This window comes from Stigmatopora nigra, chromosome 2, assembly GCF_051989575.1.
Source record: "Stigmatopora nigra isolate UIUO_SnigA chromosome 2, RoL_Snig_1.1, whole genome shotgun sequence".
In the NCBI taxonomy this organism is placed as follows: Eukaryota; Metazoa; Chordata; class Actinopteri; order Syngnathiformes; family Syngnathidae; genus Stigmatopora; species Stigmatopora nigra.
Genome location: NC_135509.1, coordinates 4,378,501 through 4,398,932, shown reverse-complemented (window position 1 = coordinate 4,398,932; position 20,432 = coordinate 4,378,501). Strand labels below are relative to the sequence as shown.

Here is a 20,432-nt window from a genome sequence, read left to right as displayed (position 1 = left end):
TGTTTCTGCTATAAATGGGAAAAATCTAGCTGGGCTGATGATGAACCTGGTGATTAATGTGTTTGTTCTGTCTTTAGCAGTTTGAAATGACCCTGCTTTATCATTACGCAGAGCATGTTGAATGGGTATTACCAACCTGCCATTTATTTTCCACCTACCAGGCAAAACTAATGTCAATTATAATTACATTATTGTATACATAAAAGTCTTGAAATGCCAGAGCCCTATAGAATACAGCAACAATGTAAAAGGGGTCAGGGTAAATTCTCCTCATCTTGTTGATCATGCACTAATAAGTTCCTCCAGGACACTCAAGATTTAGAAAATAAATGTTCGTATACGATAAAGACATCAACGGAAATCTAAAGGGACATTGTATCCCTTCTCGTAATGTAAGAGTACAGACTGGAGCCAAGTAAAAAATCAATATGCCAAGTATTCCCTTTAAAATTACATCCCAGGGAGCTCTATATTACTCATCTTCTTGCTCATCTTGCTGACCCCGATTCCACTAACAGCCACTTGAGTGCATGACTCAAGCGTAACTATGTGGGCGATCAAATCAATCATAGTTGTTCTCCAGCGTACATCTCGGCTTAAAGCTTTTCAGTTGAGGATGTGATGCTTTTTCCTGATATTGCATGTCGGAAAATGTGACATGTCTGATGTTCCCAACCTTTAACCATTTGTTTTTAAAAGTGAAAAGAAATCATTGCAGCTCTGGCAGTCTGAAAATAATTTCTTTCCTATACATTTCAAATAGTACAAACCAATGTTTCAAGTGTTTTTTTAAGCACCAAATAATTAAAAGTATTGTAAAATTCCTATTTTACATTTATAGGCTCTCATTTTGACAGTAAACTCATGCGACAACCTAAACCCAGTCAGATAAATTATGAAATAACATCACCCATAACATCATTTTCCTTGGTGAAGAATCTACATTATTTACTATGTACAGAAAAAGCTCAAGCCAGTTTAAAATCTAGCGGTATTTGACTTTTGGATATATTTTCTTACAATTATGCGAAGGAAACAATGAAGTCTAAATTTCTGTCATGTTGTAAAATTCCTGCTCAACACTGAACAGAAACACAAACACAAATTTTAACTGTCTTGGTGAAGTATAATTCTCTAAGGTAACACAAAAGGAAAGTATTTTTAGGAGCGAGTCCCTTACCTTCTCTTTAACAGCTCACAATGTGACTTCAGTAACTTTAAAACTTGACCACTCAGCAAAATGTTCAGTCAACAAGGCGACACATAAGGCTGTGAAACACAGAGAGAGAAAAAGAGAAAAATATTCTGGTTTTAAAACAGCATATCTTGCAAATCTTAAAAAAAAAAAGAGTGGCAGTTCAGAACGAGGTTGGCAGCTCAAACTTAAAATCATTTTACATAGTTTTTAGTACATGCAGAGAAAACAACTGCATTGTTTAATGTAGTTGTGGAAAAACATAAATTAGCAAAATTCTGGAGTTTCCTATATGATATGCTGTTATACATCGCACAATGCAATAGAACACATGATAAGACTGCATTTTATTGAATTGTGCAGGAATATCACAACTAAAACAACTGCAATTAGCATAACAGCAAATTCTATAACATTTTTAATCCTTAGTATAATTCACTTCTTTGTCCTCCTATTGAAATATATATTTAGATGACAGCAGTCAATAGCGGAAAAAAAGTTAGTAGACCTTGGTACTGTATGGGAGGAAAAAAAAACAATCTTTATAATTAGTTGACTGTCAAAAAAATTATTAATAGGTAGACATTATTTAGATTTTAATCCCAATATTGTTGTCTCCAAAAAAAACATTCAACCCCTAATACAATGCAATAGCATGGGTCTATTTCCCAATGGGAACATTGTTTGCAGGAGAGTAAAATAATCACCTTCACTCAATTTTTTTTTCCAGATACCTTCACCTAAGTCTCTTTTGATTACTTTACACCAGTAGTGAGCAATCCACAAAGGGCCACAATGGGAGCAAGTTTTTAGGCCAACTGAACAATATGACACCTTTTCACCAATCCATTGTCTGAAAACTATAATAAGTTGATGGCAGTCAGGGGCTTCTTGTTTCCACAGAAACCCCATTGGTTAACCTGTCTGTGATGGATTGGTTGGAACAATGACCATGACCCACTGTGGTCCCTATGTGGGATAATTGCCCACCTCTGCTTTACAGTGTTTTAATTATGTTTAAAATATTCTTTCACATACATCCTCTTGATTCAATATCTTCTGGTTTTAATACAGTTTGTACTGTACTGTAATGTCTTTCTTGGGCATTTTTGGCTTGTTTGTCGTTTTGGTCTTTAATTGGCGAGCTGATGGGGAATTGTTTTTTGTGCTATTTCTCTTTCTACAAAGCACATTGGTGTGCCCTTGGTCATGGTTACCTTGACAACAGCACGAACACAGGCAGGTGGTACGTTTGCTTTTCATGATATAGATTGGCCTTATTTTATCTGTTCTGGGCAGGGGATTTGAAGGCTTTTGACTGCTCAACAAAACGATTACTTGGCAAAAGTATGTTTTAGGATGCTGATGGCTTTTTAGTGTCAGCACAACAACAACTGATTTATCTTTAATTAATGGATCATCATTAAAAAAAGAGAAGAACAAGAGAACACGTTTGCAATATTTTTCAAGTAATTGCACTCCAGTATAATCAAACAATCTGAAAATTGTCAAAACAACAACACCTGTGGCAATAATAAAAGCATTACAAGTGTGTTATTGTATTTTGTAGAGTTACCGTCACACAAATTGAATTTGAACATTGAAAAGCATTATTAAAAATCATATACGGCATTTATATTACATTTTCACATGTAACCAATGAAAACTGCATGTGTAATGTGACATAATATTATACATTAATGCAATGCATTTCCATAAACATATTATTGGTTGAGGTTTAGTGATATAAATATATTTATTAGATTTAATTCATTTATTATGCTGAAAAAATATTAATTATTGAACCAAAATTATTTGCAGTAATTTTCCTCAGCCATTCTCCATACCACATCAGAAATTTGCAAATGCATTCGTGCAGAAAAACACGCGAGATACGCACCTGCACTCTTGCATGCATATTACGAGCATTTCACCATGCATTCAAGGTCAAATGTTGTAAAGTGTGTGCAGTTTACGCACACGCCAGCATGCGTAATCCGCGTGATCGTAAAGCGGCTAATTTTATAATTAGGTTGATTGGCTCATGCATTTCCCCAACCACATTGACCACACGCATTGCGCACCACTAATTGCGATCATTATCTTGTATTGACTCAACATGTCAAAGAAAAACAAAACGCTGGTAAGACTGATTTTTACGGAGATTGATGCTACCAATGCTTCACTTGGCACAGGATCTCCCCGGAGTGCTTAGAAATGCAACTTTATTTACCCACTAATCACCATTTTTGGAATTGGGAGTTTGTCTCCCATATCGTTTCATCAAATGCTCCTTCAAAAGGTCATCCATAGTTTTTTTCTTTTATGAGCAAATTATTTTATCTTATAAATCCACAATCGCATATCCAAAACAAGCGGTATGAGGAACATTTAATGGTTAGTGGGCGGACATTGGCTATCGGAATGTAATGTCGATTTTTTGACATTTTTACGGATTGTAAACGACCTAAATATGCAGTTTATCGCAAAAAGACTTTATTTTAACTTAGTGTATTAAACACCAATGTTCTTTTGTAAACATCCAAAACATTTAACCCAGGATTTTGAAAAAAATGCAATAATTTTCAATAATTATTTATTATAATTATTATTATTTATTTTTTTCGCGGCCAAAGTTGAAAATGGATTTGTTCTCAGTTTGTGCCCATGTTTTTTGCACTTATATTTAAATAGATTTCATGTATTTTGAAGCAACTCATCAAAATGAGTTTGCAGTCCCTTTTAATGCTTTACATTAAAATATACATTAGTAACCACAGCTAACCTGTGACAGACTGAAAGAAGCCAGCCAGGAAAATTGTGCCATTCCCACTCATGAGTACCACCAACCACATGCTCTTGATCGAATTCACACAAGCAACATCTTGTTCAAAGACAACGAATATACGCACAAGTGGGAGCCATAATTTAAACACTTGAACCGCTAAGTTTTATCACACTCTCATTCACCAAAAGTGCATTAAAAAAAGTATGATGCTGAAATTAAAGTCATTTCATTTTCCATTCCCAAAAAGTTCCTCACATCTGACATCACGATTCATCAAGTCTTTCCACTCCTCTCTTTGATGCTGCCAACCCCTCATTAGTACACCTTTCAACCGCGACATATAGGTGACATTTAAATATAAATCACAAGCATTAACATTTATAAACATGGATTTTATGATAGCTCCATAATGAGATGTTATAAATCCCAAGGCCACAGTTCACAGTGCCAGCAGACACATAAAGTGTAGAGAGGCCTTTTAACAAGGACGATCCACTCTACCATCCCGCAGCAATATCAGGCAACGCACCACAGTCATGAATTCTACTCTCTTTTATAGCACAGAGGTTGTAGCAAGAGGCAGTGAGTGCATCAAGGTTGTTCATAATATTCGGTGTAAAAAGGGGTGAACAGTATAATACAGACAGCTCAGCTTCACTTACAATTACAACCTAAATAAAAGAAAAGTTGTTAACCTCTGACCATATTAAACTGTCAAACCTTCCTTTTTTGACACAAGATGTGCACACACTGCAAATGTGAGCCAGGTTTGATTTAAGAAATGGTTGTTGCAATTCTCATTTAGTTGGAAATTATAAATTAAACAGCGTGGCTGATCGACGGTGTCTAAAGGATTTTCAAGGGGGAAAAGCTCAACTAAATGTTGCTAATTCATGGAAGGCCATTAAGCAGTGGGTCGATAATAGAGGATAAGCATTCTGGGTATTAAATTGATCATGACATCAAACTAGAGGTGGGATAGGCTGTCTCATAAGTCTTTTTTGGAAACATGTTATAATTCTGCTTCAGAGGTTTTTCATTACAGTAAGCAGTGGACATTATAAATGACCCAACTGAGAATCTGCTTTAAATTCCGGAGTCACTCACAATGACTAAAAATCTGCCATAATGAAGGACCATAGAAAGAATATATAGTTCTGTTCAAAATCAATATTTTGCCACAAAAAGACAGTAGATGTACTGCAAGATTCGGAAGTTGCACTCATCTACTCAAAGAAGTACTTCTTCAGGACACAATAACAAAATTGTACCAACTTCCTTCAAGTGCAAAGTGTGTGTTCGAACACTATTTTAGACACGACATGGCTGTCACAGGAGAGAAGTCATAGCCAGTAGAAATATGTCTGAGGTATAACCTCCCCTCACTAGTTTATAAGGGGCATTATTGGAAAGATTCCAGGTGAGCCTGAGGCACACACACACTAGCTTTTGTGCAAGTGAAGTGAAAGTCAAAGTGAAAGTAAGGTATGACAAAGAGGGAAGAAACGCCAGAGATTCCTGTGAGATCCAACACTAGGGGAAATGAACTGAAGTAACTTGCAGTGCCTCTGAAGGCTTTGTAGTCCTGGCAGTACTGACTGAGGATGTGAGCCACCTCCACATTGGCATCCCATTTTGGTTGGAGGGACTTTGGCTACTTTAGGCAGATGGATAAGAGGTGAATTAAAATTAATAAGAGAACTTGTTTTTCAAGTCAATAATTACTAGATCATCTAATTTTCAGCACATGGCTATTGTTCAAAAGAACATTTCAGGACACGGATATATAAAATATTCATATACGTCTCCTAGAAGTTCACCAGTTCTTGACATATGAGTTTAAATTTTGAATCATGCATCCAGCTGTCTAGGATTTGAGTTATTTAAAATGTTTAGTTGTTTTTTTTTTATAACATATTGTAGCAAGATACTGCAAAAATATGTTTTTGTATATGTATTTCTTTGTTGGAAACAATGCTTCTTGGCAATAAATCACTGTTACAAAGTCTGTTTATTTTCCTTTTAAATGCTGCCAGATTATTAATAAGCATGCACTTGTGGGATGAGCAGCAGAGCAGAGTATGTGCCTTCTCCACAGCTGAATGTGTATCCAAAAAGTATTTAGTGTTTTAATTTTTCCTCATTTTATAGAAGTTTCTCCCCAAAAATAGGAGAAAAAATCTCTAAATTTTTCACGACAATGCTTATTGGGCATCACATTATGTTGGTGCGATTGTCGGCCTATAGTATTTTAAGTGCAAATTGTTCCTCACCGTCTCAATATGACATCTCTTTAATCATTTACTAAATAATTTGCTTTAGAATTTCTACTTTTCCTCTAGTAAATTTTTTAAAGTCAATTTATAGTCCAAAAATACAGTTTTCTGCAGCCTACAAGACTTTGCAAGACGGAAAGTTCTTATGCACTCTATGTAAGGGACAGTCCACAAATTACATACCTAAGACTTTTTCTCCTTCTAAAGCATATAGTAGTTGAAAGTGAACAGCAACACATCATGTTTCCACCTTATTTCTCATTTGAGGGAAGTGAAGACATCTGAGAAATAGAAAAGAGATGTGGCAGGTATTTTAAATGAATTGATTTTTGAGGTTTTGAAGAAACTTTACATTTAACAAACAAACAACACAGTCAAAATCTTTTAAAAAATAAGTAAATAAATCCTACTTCATCTACTTACCAGTATGACTATCAAGGACAAAATCGGACCCAAAATGTGGAGGTAGTCACTGATAAACCCAGTTCTGAGAGGATGAGCATTTTGTCTTGAATGAGTCCCAGGCTGTTGCCATTGGCTGCAGAAATCCATCTTGATATGTTTCTCCATTGAGATTGCCTCCTATAATGACAAACCTCAATTTTTCCAGTAAGGCAGACATGGCAAGACGCAATATGCCCTGGCTCTCCCAAAATATATTTTTCTATCAGTGCAATCATCTCAGCAATGTGTTCTCACCATCTACTCCACATTTCAGCTCCACCAGCAAACTACCTTGACAAAATCTGGACTCTTCGCTGAACATAATTTCCCTCCATAGGTTCAAGTTTTCCTGCACATGTTGCTGGGTAAAAGAAAAAAAACAAGGTTAACACCAATATCAAATTTCCAACAAAAAATTAAGTTTGCTTTATGTAGAGAAGACTTGGTCAACTTTAACGGGGCTATTTCACCATTTTAAGAGAGACACAATACAAGATTTATGGGTAAAAATTATGGTTCAAACAACCAAACACAAATCTTCGTTTTTAGTGCTGTATATTTTTAATATAAGAAGAATGTTTTACTGCTAAGTTAATCTAAATAAATGTCAGAGTTTGTGTTTTATCATTATAGATGTGGCAAGGAAAACTATACTGTAGTCAATGCAATAATTGTCTACTTACTCTTAGCCCTGTTAGGAAAACTTGTTAGACAACTAAGGAACATGATGCAGTACTTTAAACCTCATTTGAACTGACGACTTATTGCAAGAAAAGAATTCGTACTCATTTAATGCCCCACTCTCTTTGGGAAAATATGTCATATATCACAACAAATAATGAACATGGGCAGCAGTGTCTCATAAATCTAAGATTATAAAACTTTAGTATAATACAAGGAAAATTGCAAAACATCTGTCAGCAATAAAATGAAGATTAGGCAGAATTTAGACTGAAATCTTTTTGTCTTGAGAGACATGTTAAAAAAATACTATTTACAGTACAGTGGACACTCATATTAGACCAAGAGCATAACATGAATGTGCTCATATCATAAATGAACTTTTGCTGTAAGAAATAACTGAATTCCAGTTAACTCATGCAATGTGTACCTATTGCTAATCCCTAATGAAAATGTTTTTGCATAATGAGACAAATTTTCTGATTTTCTCAAAACTAAAAATTCCTTCAGGTAACCGTTATACTTTATAAATAAATATAACTATCGTTTTTGTGAATTTGAGGTTACAATGTATTATGTTGTTTACTTTATTGCATTTATATATCTGTGTGCACTAATGTGCTGTTTTATCAAATGCTATTTTGTTTTTAGCACCATTGCAGATCATTTACATGGCTTTGTAAACACTCCTGGGCTTTATCAGACAGTGAGTTGTAGAGCTATGTGTGTATAAAACCAGGCCAGCAGCATTTTGCTGCACTTTAGATGTGATTTATTCAGAACGACATTCACATTAGAGCTGAATATTGTAACAAAATAAAAGTCAGCCCATGTAGCAACAAACCAAGCTGAATAGTACTGTTCTTGTTTAGGTGATGTAGTTTAATGCAGCTCCATGTCTCTATGCTGATTGGTTTTGATACAAAAACTCATAAGTAATGAGATTATCAATCCTGCTGCATAGAGCTTTTTCTGTCATAATATACGTCTGATCCCATTTGTCAACAGCACTGACATTCTCTGACTTTGGGGTCAGAGCATCAAAGAAGGCATTCAAGAAAAAACAATCCTCAAGGCAACAGCTGTCATTATTCACTTGCAATGTTTGTGTGTTTTGCATAGGATTCCTAGACATGAAAGGTCGGAGCGCTTGGTGAGTGATGTACTTTGGACTGTCGGTGTGAGTTATGGAAACAGGCCCAAGATAGGAGACGTATATCTAACCATGCATCCAAACAATTCCTTAATTTTTGGAGAACTGACAACCACTTGAGTTTTCATAGGTTCAATTTACTCTCCAAAGTCATGTGAGAGAATTCAGTTTATCTATGGTGAACTCCGTTTATATATATCCCTTGTGGCATCGAAGTATAATAAAGATAGAAATGCAAATTTAAGAAGATTCCAGAAGATTGAGGGCTAATGTACAGATATCAATTTCTGAGGTGACCTCCTCAGACACCATCCAGCCATTATGATGGATTACTCTGGAATAAGCCAGTTGTAATGAGCCAATAAATGCCAATCACTTCAGTGTTCTCATATAGGTAGACATCAAATACAGTGATAAATGTCTCTGTTGATGTTGCATACATTCACGAACACCAGACATTTTGATTGACATCGGTGCGTCTGCCTCACAGTCCCCCACCTGGTGCCGGTAGTCGGCTGGGATAGGCACCAATAACCCCAGTGACCCTTGTTAGGATAAAAAGTACGGAAAATAGATGAATATTGAGGTGTTGACGTACAAGTCATTTGATTTCAGGAAATATAAGCAGTGATATACTATATGATATGAAACACAAATGTAAACGCTGCCACATTTCAGTGTCCTTTATGTTTCACTAGGAATATTCCTTCATTTACACAAGCCTAGCCCTGAGAACTACCTTGGGATCAAATAACCGACCCAGGAACTGTGAAGCCAATGCGCTAACACTCAACCGCCGGCTGCCCTTCACCAGGAATAATCATGTAAAAAAATTTAAAAATGGAATGCAGGAGTAGCTTCCATATGTCAGCCTTCCTTCCGCAACGTCTTTTTATGACTTTGATGCACTTTTAACAAGATTAGACGCAAGCACTCAGCATTTTGGATCGATGCCACTTGTGGGCTGCGTACTAGGTGGGTTTTAGTGGTGCTGCAAACAAGAACTAGTAGTTGATTTTGTACTCAGTGCGTCCCTGTCATCTGTTAGCTTTCATGGAAGCATGTTTCACTCCTACATGAATCTGAACCATGCAGCTCAATCTGGGGCATGGTTTTGCATTTTTGAAGAAGCTACTGAATTATAGTTCAAACACTGATTAGGTCCTTTAAACTGTAATTAAATGTCCCCTTTTTGCACAAATGGCTGCATCTTTTAGCATCTGGTATAGTGTGTAATCTGACTTCAATAATGTTTGTTCTCTTTTTTTTCTTGTGTATTTCTCCTTTGGCATATGCTTCTCTGGATGGGCTTGTGGTAAAGCCGGCAGCACATAGATGAGGACAGATGATCGGAACATTTCCATGACCTTCCAGCAATTCAGAGCATTTGACTTTGATGTTTTAAAGTAGACCAATAAACGGAGGAGCGGCTGTGCTTCAGATTTGGGCCAAATTATAAACTCAAATTGAGTGAACCACTAAAGGAACAATGACAAAGAGTTTTTGCTCAAGAAATGTTCTTGTAACACCACAGTGTCACCTACTGGTGTAGGTTTTTCTACTATATATATAGTAGTATATAGTATAGTAGAAAAACCTACGTTTTACCTATTATCATTGCAATATACCGAATGGTAATATCTAACCACAAGTAACAGTCTTACATTTCATGTGTGAAACATAATTTAAAAATGAAATATTAGGCTTAGACAAACTTGGACTTTAGTGAGACAGTGCAGGAGTCATGATGCTTTGAATGCAAAAGTGGTGACTATCGCTTGACTTGTACTTTTGTGAACACAGTGTATATGACTGTATACTGAATACAAACACAAAGGGTTTTCAAGCCATTTACCTTTATGTTCTCTACCATTTGCTTACCGTACCCCATCTAATCTCAAACACTCAATGTGATCAACGGACTGCAGTGCTGTGCCATTTCGCAGTGCTGTTGTGAGTTTGACTAAATTGGACTCTTTCTTCATCCATCACTATTATAGCAGCGATGGGAACTCATGCAAGAAAGGAAGCTGAGCTAGCAAGCCAAATGCAGTTTCTACTCTTCTCTTTACTGTGAGTTCAATTCATGAGACGGTAAGATGTCACTTAGTCAAGGAAATCCATCACGAAGTCTGTGGTCCTCAGGATCGGGACTTAAGGTTAACCTTTTATCCACCCAAACACAAGCGCCTCAGTTGAGCGTTACAATGCATTGACATCTGACATCCAGCTGTCATACTCTGATCGCTGAGCTCATCTAAAAGACCTTGGAGCATAGTGCGGTTTTCCTCCTATCGACTTATTTCCGTGTGTAGCTTCATGAGCACTGAAGAGGATAATATGCAAGAAAATCAATAACCCTTACAGCAGCATTAACCATTTTTTTTTACTTAAAAGGAGATTACATACACACTGCAGCTCTAAATTGTAACCTTATCTTAATGCAGATAAGATTTTTAAGAGTTACTTCCAAGGAGGTAACAACAGTGCTGCAGTTAAACGTGATAAAAACATTGAAAGAAAGTTTCCAAGTAAGAAAAATGTGTTACTATAGTGTCGGTAATCATAACATTGTGGGTGGATTGTGGTATTTAATAAGGGGAAAATTGTCATATCCAACTCTAATTTAGGACCCACAACGATAAAATTTTGTAAATGATAACAATGCCAAATGATATGTTTTTTTTAAGACTAAGTATCTACAATATACGATGAATATCTTTTCCTGTGTTTGTATTTTTACCCTCTTGCTACTCCGACAGTGAAATTTCCCATAAACGAGATGAATAAAGTTATCTAATCTAATATGTATGAAGTATAAAGTAGGCCTAAGTGTTAAAAAATAGGTTAAAAACGGGAGAAGGTAAGCATTACTTATTTATGGTCTTTATTCTTTAATCTCAGTGCAACAAAGCAGTAAAATTATGGCTTTGAAGTGAAGTCCACACATTTACTCTCTGTAATCACCTGAAACCTTGGCAACATTTTTTCCAATCTGTCCAGTAGTTTTTACACAATCCCCATCAAACGAGTGCATGCATCATTGAGCTACAAGAGTATTGAGGCCAGAGTGTGATGTCACAGCAAGTGTTTACATTGTCACGTGTCCCCACGTCCTTTATATTCACTGCAGAGATGGAGCAGAGACGTATTCGTCCATCCCTTTTGACTTTTTATTATGAGTCATTGGGTATAATGGTATATATGTGCTATAGCTGAACTAAATCAGTGAAGCCTAGTGTAAGAACACATGACTGTCAAAATGGCCCTGTCTATGCAGTGAATAAATCACTCCAGACTGCTGCGAAAATTGGCTATTGTGGCAGTCTGTCGAGGTTAGATTTGAAGCCATTAGCCTGTGGAAAACGCTACTATTATTGTTGATATTAATTATCTACTTATTAGCTCCCAATCTACCTACAGTTCTTAGTCAATATGCCAGCATCTTGACATACAGTAATCCCTCAAATATCGTGCTTAATGTAGCCCAGACATTGCCACAATAACCGAAAAATTGTGAATTAGGGTCACCCCTACTATAACTTTTTTTTAGTCCTAGTAGCAAGAGGCACTTCCATTTACGAGTTTCAGCAGGGATTTTCCTGTTTTTATGAATGTTTTTGAATATTTTGCGAATTAAGGACAATTCTGTAGATCTTGGCTAACAACCAAGCAACAAACAATCAGTTCATATTCGGCACAGCAACAGACTGCAATAAATAATTGCCATTATATGACAACATCCTCTCGACCTTGCTGAGATATCCATTATACATGCATACGTTACAATTTGTCACATCATGTCTTCATTTTCGTGCATGCCACATATTTGATCTTCTTGAAGATGGAATAAAAACTAGAGGGGAGAGATCTGAGAAGATCTTCAGAAGACGGAGAACACTTGAAAGCCTAACGAATGCATCTTTGTGCTGCGGCAGGTCTTACATGAGGGTGAATTTGTGACGCTTATATGGGTGAGATGAGAAAAGTGTGGGTGGATACAGCTGTACCAGATTTGTTAGTCTAACTAAACTGGAAAAAAATACTTTGATCCGAGTAATACTTTGTGGCAAAGTGGAATAGTGTCAAACTGAAGTCTCACTTTATGTTCAACGGATTAACTGTGTTTACTGATAGAGGAGACATGTAACTAACTGCATGATTTGTTTTATCGCAAATTAAGAAGATATAATATAATGAAATTAAATATCTAGTAGATTGGTGATAAAAAAAACTGCAGATTAGCACCATTCAACAGCGAAACAAACTTCTCGATCCCCTTCCATAGGTTTAAAAATTCTTGTGTGGGAGCAAAGACCCATCTGCAAACAATCATCATCATCATCTTATACTATTTCAAGCTTGTCTACCACACAGATCAATTTACACCGGATCAGTCGCATCATGTTCTTATTTACGCTCTCCTGTCTTGATATGAAACTGTATATTTAATGTCCTTAAAAATCCTGCAGCGACCTCTTTGCTAGTACTTCAGTTTTTTTTTCTCCAAATTAAGTAGCCCATTTCTCAGAGGAATGAAAAAAATGTCCATTACCTATAAACCTACCTTAAATCTCCCAAAAAATGTCAATGTATTTAAAATTTAAAAAATAAAATAAATTATGAATGAATAATTTTAAAGAGATTTACTTTGTTTTGAAAATCTACAATATATAAATAGGAAGAAAATACTACAAAAGAACAAACAAAATAATATTAAGGGGCAAGTATTAAGCTGTAGCACGTTTGTTTTAATATGTTTTTATATTCATATTTTTTCCATCAACCCTTCAGTGAGATCATAAATGTCCTACCACTTATTCTCTTTCTTATTGTAATTATAATGAGAGGGGAATAATGTTTTGTTTATTTCCATAATGTAAAGAATAAAAGCCTCTTTACTGGAGTCGAGGGTAAAACCATCTTAGTATTCAATGGCTCAGTGCCCCGCAGCATGAGTTCGCCCAGAGGAAATCTTTGTGGCTCATAGTACTAGTTTTTCCCGTATCTCATTACCATATTGTTTATACATTACTCATTTGTATCTTTTCAACTCACACAGGAAAATGAAGAGCAAATGAAGACTGATCAAAGAAAAATTATGGAATTCAGTTTGAGAATAAAACTACAAAAGCAAAAAGATGCAATTTGCTATACTCGCCGGCTCCTTAAAACTAATTTATACATCTTTAGCTGGATCACTGAGACCAATTGGTGTTATTGTACACTCATTTATAAGCAGATTACGCTTTCTCTCTGGATCTTGCAGTTATGTTAAATGCTGATTATGGAAGAGAAATGATGTCAATGAAAGGGGGGGTTGAATCTTAAACAAGAATCAGACTAAAACAAGAGCACAGTTAGTTCTAATTGCATAATTCTTCTTTCTGACATGAAAGTGGTCTTGCTGAAGAAAAATGGGCCGGACAAAGATGAGATGTTACTACCAATTGTAATTTCCTTTGGGCCATTCTATCCCTGTTGAATTTGATAAAGAGATATTAAACAGAGTGTTGCTTGTAGCAATTAAAATGTAATTGAGAATAAAAGAAAGAAGTAATATATTGGCATTTTAGAGTGTAATTTGATCCACACATTAGGTGTCCAAAACATTTGTCAAAGTTTTAATAAGAGTCAACAGGATGCAATATAAACACAATAGACCTTTGGAGACCTTGACAAGTTCAATTGACTGATGGAAATAAATGTCATGATGAAAGACTGATTAACTCATTTGCAGTCTGACATTTGTATTTTTTATGATAGATCAGCTTTGTTAGTCATCAGACTGTTCTCGATTCGTCATTTTACTCCAGTGGCTGAATATCAATGTGTCATCAATAATAGGCTTTGTGTAAGTATGTAAAATGGCCAAAATAACAATCTTAATCCAGATGAATGTATTTTCTATACAAATCATATTATTTAACTAGTAAATAGAAGAAAAAAAATAGTTTGTCAGTTTATCATGTTGAATTGAATTAGTCAAAATATGTTGCAGCAGCACCATTTCATAAGTGATAAAGATGTGTAGGGAAATGGGTTTCAGATGCTGTTGGACCATGTGCACATCCAATATGCACATCTGTTGAAGCATATTGATATTTTTACAAGCCGTGTTTAACCAGCCTTTCCTCTGAGAGCTTCACCACATGAAACATGCCAAGCAACCCAGCAGGGCCCATTAGAGTGTCAATATCATTTCAGCATGCTCCTCAGGTAGGTGCAAGCGGATTTGGCAGGAAAAGAAGCGCGTAAATGACAAAAGAATCATGAAATGTCGGAATCCCTACAAAGCATGTTCGCTCAGTGCCTCTGCAAAGCAAAAGGCAGTAGATTGTGTTACGTTTCATAAATGTCTTTTGATGATACTACACAAAGCCGTATTCATATAATTTGTGTAGTGAACGCAGTTGCATAAGCTGGGAAAAATTAAAGTGCATAATTTTAAATGAAATTAGCCAATGCAAACACACTGGATGCAGCATAGTAGATTTGTGATTAGCAAATCGTTTGGTTTCTGTCAGACCTTCAGATTACTTTCATCCTGGAATTTGGTTGTTGTACTATGTAACTTTATCTATGACAATTTCTTTGATAAACCCTAAATCGCATGTCTTCCTTATCTAATTCTCAGCACCCAGGTGTATCTTATTCCTGTATACCACATATACGCCCTCAGACTAAAGATTGGATACTGAAATGTGTTTAATTTATGTTTATATACATGTGACGTGATTGGCTGAAGACCAGTCCAGGATGTACAAGATGTAAATTGCTTCAAAGTCAGATTGGATGGCCTTGAAAATCAAATATGCCCGTGATGTGACCAAATAAGAAGAACAGAATAATAACCTGATGGATGAGGGTGACCGGTGACCATTCCAGAGTGTAGTCTGCCTTTTGCCTGAAGTTAGTTGTGTGAACAACCACACCTTTCGAAGTGAGGTTCATCTGAAATCCAGGAGATGGTCTCATACCATAGGTCTGTAAGCACAGTGATGGCATAGGGGGAATTCAATAATGAGCCACTTGGCCTACTGCATACATTTTCCCATACTCACTTATGTATTGCAGTCATGCTCGTCCTCCCAAATGACAGCATTTAAATGTCATTCTTAAAATTATGTCATATTCATACACCATTGCCTGCCTGCTGGAATGGTAAAGGTACAACATTTTAGGCCATGGTTTCGCTCAGTTGTGACTTCATAAACAACAAGCAAATGTTTGACATTAACATAACATAAATTAGACTTTAAAGAAGGTTGGCGTGGTTGAGAATGCAAAATCAAGTTCGAGACTAATTGTGGCTAGACAGGTCGGGAGAACTGCAAGTGCCCTACTAATCAAAACAATGGTAATCAATTGGCATTATAGATGACCACTATCTCCTGAATCGAGTGCAATATGCAATGTTGAGATTTTCTTATACTTCAATATCAGCCCAAAAGGATCTCACTTCCAACTGTCTTCACAGCAACAGCCATGTCCCATTATGCAGCCATCTGACAGAGAATGCAAGGTGTTTTTATTCCCTCTCCAGAGCATCATGCATCTGTACACACACATACACAGAGACACAGTCACATACATATACAAAGAAATGTTAGTACAGTTCAATTAGGAGTGAAAATTGATATATTTTTAAGTTATTAACTAATTGCCTCTCTAGGGTACCAGCCTTGTCCTAAAAAAAAAAAAAAACATCTCCCTCTGTTTGTCCCAGAAAGAATAAGAAAAATAAATGTTACTTCAAAACTGAGCACTACTTTGGAAGCCAAGATTCATGTAGCTCTGTGAGTCTTTGAGGGACTACAATTTGGCTATTAAGTGGAGAAACATGTGAGGCATTCCAAAAATATGTTGCAACCAACTCAATTTATGTCTGCTATTTATTTTTATTTATGGGTTATTTATGGGTATCTTCTCAGTCATTCTTTAAACTTAAGATTCTGTGTTTTATTGTCGAAAACACAACATCGTTCGATTTGCATCTCAGTAACAAAAGCTTATGTTCACATGTGTAACATCAATCGATTCTGCTACATTCACACCTTCCATTCAGCCTTTATGCTTGTCTAGGGAGTTTTCCACTCTCTTTATGGCATCTTTGGCTCATTAGGAGAAGGTAACATAAAAATACAGAGACAGCAAGGAGTTAGGTCAAAAAACGCCACAACCTTTATTTGGTTGCAAACAAAACGAGGAAGTCAAGCTAACAAAAGGGACTGGAGACCCTGACAAAAATAGAAAAGAAATGGGGAAACACAAGACCTACTCAAAGAAAGGGTTTTTTGATTTGATGATGTCACTCTGTTAATAAAGAAACCTCTCTAGCTCATAACAGAAAAGGACACTTTGCTTTGCTCTCTTCCACATTTCCACTCGCTGCTTATTTGTGTTGGGTGTGTAACTATTTTGGGTTTGCAGCTATTCTGTTCTCTCTACCCTTTTGTTTGTTCCAAGTTTAGTGTTCTACTTTGCGAATTCTACCTGGAATGATATTCTGTTCTAGTATGAATCCAGGAATAATAATTAATGCAGCACATGGAAATTATATTTTTTTCACTAGCTTCAGACCACAGGTCTCCTCAACCCATAGTTTTCTGTCAAATTTGTTTATTTGCGTGACCGTTTCGACTGCCTTTTTCCATTAAGTCTGTTTCAATATTACAAGTGCATTAGCTTGCAGTCCACTACACGCCGAGTAAAATGGCACATGACTTATAAATACTGAAACGTTATTATAGGTCCTTACATCAACAGCTGCATAGCTGTACTTGTTGGTTCTAACATGTTAGAGTCTTTACTGGAGATATCACTTTTAAAATAATTTATTACGTCGATAAAAAATAAAGTAAATCCAAAGCGTGAAGAGGTGTATTTTCCTTGCACAAGAAAGCCTCAGCTTATTTCATTTTGAGGAGAAAGGGAATATTATAGAAGCCAGAATGTACCGAATAACAATTCTTTGCATAATTACTAGGTCTCACCACTTATAACAAATGGGTTTTTCTCAGTGAAATGTCCTAAAATGATGTGTTCAAACTCAGGATCGAAAGTAATATTGAGGGTAAAAGGAAATTTGAAGTGGGGTATGAATCGATTAATTTCTAAATTAATCACACATTAAATAGTTTTATCTTTATTTCAATGTTGAAAGTTATAATACTGAACAGGATTTTATTTACATGGCTGTGGGATTACTGATCTTCCCCATAAAAAGAATGCTGCGTGTAGAGTCCTCTACAATGAAGACCAAAAAGGGTCTATCCATTTTCATTAACATAGGCATACTCATTGGCATCATCTCAAGGGTAGTGACAGTTGCTACTTCGGTTCCTGTTTCATCAATACTCAGAAGTGCCTGGTGAGATGCCTGTGGAACAAGCCGGTGGTTAGAGACCAACAAAATCGTAAAAAAAAAAAAACCTCTAGGACCACGGAATGATATTGAACAGTCCTGACCTTGACAGTGCCATCACTAAGAATATAGTTAGCCACTGCTTCAGTTGACCCTACCCGTAGAATCTTACAACCCAAATGTGATTCACCATGTAGTCCTTAACCTTGAAACAACTGTGGTTGGTTAAATTTACCTTAGACAGCTTAACCTTGACGTCATCTGTAATTCCCGAGAAATCTGCACTGTCTCCGAAAGCGGCGGTTATTCCCATTTCTTTCAGTGTGCTGTCAAGTCTTGCTTTGGTTGAAATGGAAAATTTGGGCAGGAACACGTCAACGGATCTGTTAAAAAACGACAAGTTGCATCATTGCATTCATACCATGAATGAGTCATTGTAGTTTAGGTTATCAATTTTCATTCTTACTGCATGTAGAGAGAGTCATGCCAATGCTTAATGTACTCTTTGTTGATTTTTTCTTCCACATCTTTCATCTTTCCCTCATCAGGCAGAACAATCATAATGGAGGTATTTCCTTTGTAAGGTAGCATTAAAACAGAGGTGCCATTGTCACTGTCGAAATACACCTCATAACGACCCATCCTTGTCATCATGTCTACTTCTACTTTGGTGGTCTCGTCCACATGAAAGTCAGCCTTCTTTGTTAATGATTTGTTGAAGTGTCTAACCCATTCTCCTGTAATCAGATATAAAAATTTAGTTAGAAGCTTTGTGACACAAATTCTTCATTCCGGTCTCCTACCTTTGAAGTAGACTGTGTTGATCAGCATCATAGCCATGGCTTCATTCAAGTCCTCCACATGGTCTTTAATCATGTTATGGGTTTTACCGGCTATGTATGAGTTGATTGTATCTACAGCTTCTTTAGTTTTGGAAAAATCGACCTTGAGAACCTCAGCAGAGTAGAATTCCTTGGCAGTTTTCATGAACGTGTCACTAGGCATGAAATTGTTGTCTAAAGCAACTGCATTAGCCACATCAATTTGCCTGAGCTCCTGGCCGTGTCCAAACATATGAAAAAGATGTGCGTATGCTTCGTTGATCTTAGTCTGATCCTGGCCACTGTAGCCCAAGGTGGAAAACAGCTGGCTATGAGTCTCATGTCGTGCCCCTGTGGACAACAGGGACAGGGCGGTGGCAATGCCCAGTGGGGAGAAGAAGATATTTTCTGCAGCACCTGCTTTGGCTCTTAGGGATTTATAAAGGTTAAAGCCAAAGTCTGCATTTGGAGGTGACAGGTCATGGCATTTCATGTCATCTAAATGGTGGTGGTGGTCATGGTGGAGGTGGTCATGGTGGTGGTGGTGGTGGTGGTCGTGGTCATGACCATGGCCTGAATGGGGGGCTGCTAAGCAGGAAGCCACAAGCAGTGGTGCAAGAATACAGCTTGCAAAGAAACTGTGCATCTTTACAACCTGAAGAGAATAATTTAGAAAAGACAAGTTAGATCCAAAGTTCAGCAGATGGTATTCTTTTAGCCTCTTAACAGTACAAATGAACCTCAGTCCATTTGTATTGATGAGGCAGCTTTCCACATTGTCAAATGTCACGGTACTGGCAAAAAAAATCATATTGAAAAATTGAATAGACCAATTATAACCAGAAGGTTTCCCTGTGGACCACATTTCATCCAGAGTCGCGAGAATAAATAGCTGTGAGGTACATTTAACTGCTTTATAGAAGTATGGGACAAAAGTCACAAATTCTCCTCAAAAAAGTGATTCCTTAGTGGTTTAGTATTTTAAAATATAACATTTTTAACTGAGAAACCTTTAACATATTTAAAATGTCTTGACACGTTCAATGAATCGCTCCTCGTGATCTTACCGTTAAGTCTTCTTTAGTGGGGACAGATGATCAGGATTTTTTCCATTTTATAGACCTCTTGACAGTCAGGTTTGTTAAAGATTAACCAGACCTTCCTCAGTTCAAATTAAGAGATAAGGTAGGTCTCTGGATGGTCCTATCTTATGCAACACAATCACATGTACAGCAAAGGGCTAAAAATCCAATGGTATTTTTGTGTCTTTGTCCCCTTAGCCCTACTGTTTTTCTTAAAAGCTGTCTGAATTTTGACGCTTCCTTGTTTAGAATGTGCCAAATTATACATACAATATACCACAGGTGTCAAAACGATTCCACAAAGAAGAATAGGTGTTGCCTTCACTGGTTGGTATGAAATCCTGCACCCACTTGGCCCTTTGTGCAATTTATTTGACACCTATGCAACACACAAAAACAATTCCTGTCACTTTATTCCACACCGCTATTGGTCACCCAGTCGACTTGCCACCAAAAGTGGGCCTCTTAGCTGGTCTAAGATCAAATTCCCCCGCCAGTCAGTCACTGCATGTGATGCCGACGCCCAAGTGCTTCCAACCATCATACCTAGTCCACACCAATGGCCAATGAAAATGAAGATCAGACACAGGCATTGTCGTCATCATTGACTTGACAAAAAGCCTAT

The 20,432-nt window shown here is 36.7% G+C and overlaps 2 protein-coding genes across 4 annotated transcripts in view; both read right to left on the bottom strand.

Moving 5' to 3' along the window:
- Window positions 1-15,663, bottom strand: part of LOC144208819 (uncharacterized) — a 43,568-nt gene extending 27,905 nt beyond the window's left edge. For 2 of the 3 annotated variants that reach the window (XM_077734846.1, XM_077734853.1), the window contains exons 1-6: window positions 15,602-15,663; window positions 15,393-15,524; window positions 6,959-7,064; window positions 6,683-6,841; window positions 6,443-6,540; window positions 1,181-1,269 (exon numbers count right to left, since the gene is read on the bottom strand). In XM_077734846.1, coding sequence (XP_077590972.1) covers window positions 6,729-6,841; window positions 6,959-7,064; window positions 15,393-15,515 — 342 coding nt within the window. In that variant the 5' untranslated portion in view covers window positions 15,516-15,524; window positions 15,602-15,663 and the 3' untranslated portion in view covers window positions 1,181-1,269; window positions 6,443-6,540; window positions 6,683-6,728. The remainder of the gene's footprint in view (window positions 1-1,180; window positions 1,270-6,442; window positions 6,541-6,682; window positions 6,842-6,958; window positions 7,065-15,392; window positions 15,525-15,601) is intronic. The other variant, XM_077734859.1, reaches the window with a different exon arrangement.
- Window positions 15,664-17,669: 2,006 nt separating this feature from the next.
- LOC144192851 (alpha-1-antitrypsin homolog) lies at window positions 17,670-19,944 on the bottom strand. The gene is made up of 5 exons (XM_077711708.1): window positions 19,793-19,944; window positions 18,708-19,380; window positions 18,371-18,641; window positions 18,140-18,287; window positions 17,670-17,919 (listed from the first exon to the last, which is right to left on the bottom strand). Exons 2-5 carry the CDS (start codon window positions 19,369-19,371, stop codon window positions 17,728-17,730), a joined length of 1,275 nt encoding a protein of 424 aa, XP_077567834.1. The 5' UTR covers window positions 19,372-19,380; window positions 19,793-19,944; the 3' UTR covers window positions 17,670-17,727.
- Window positions 19,945-20,432: the final 488 nt, after the last annotated feature.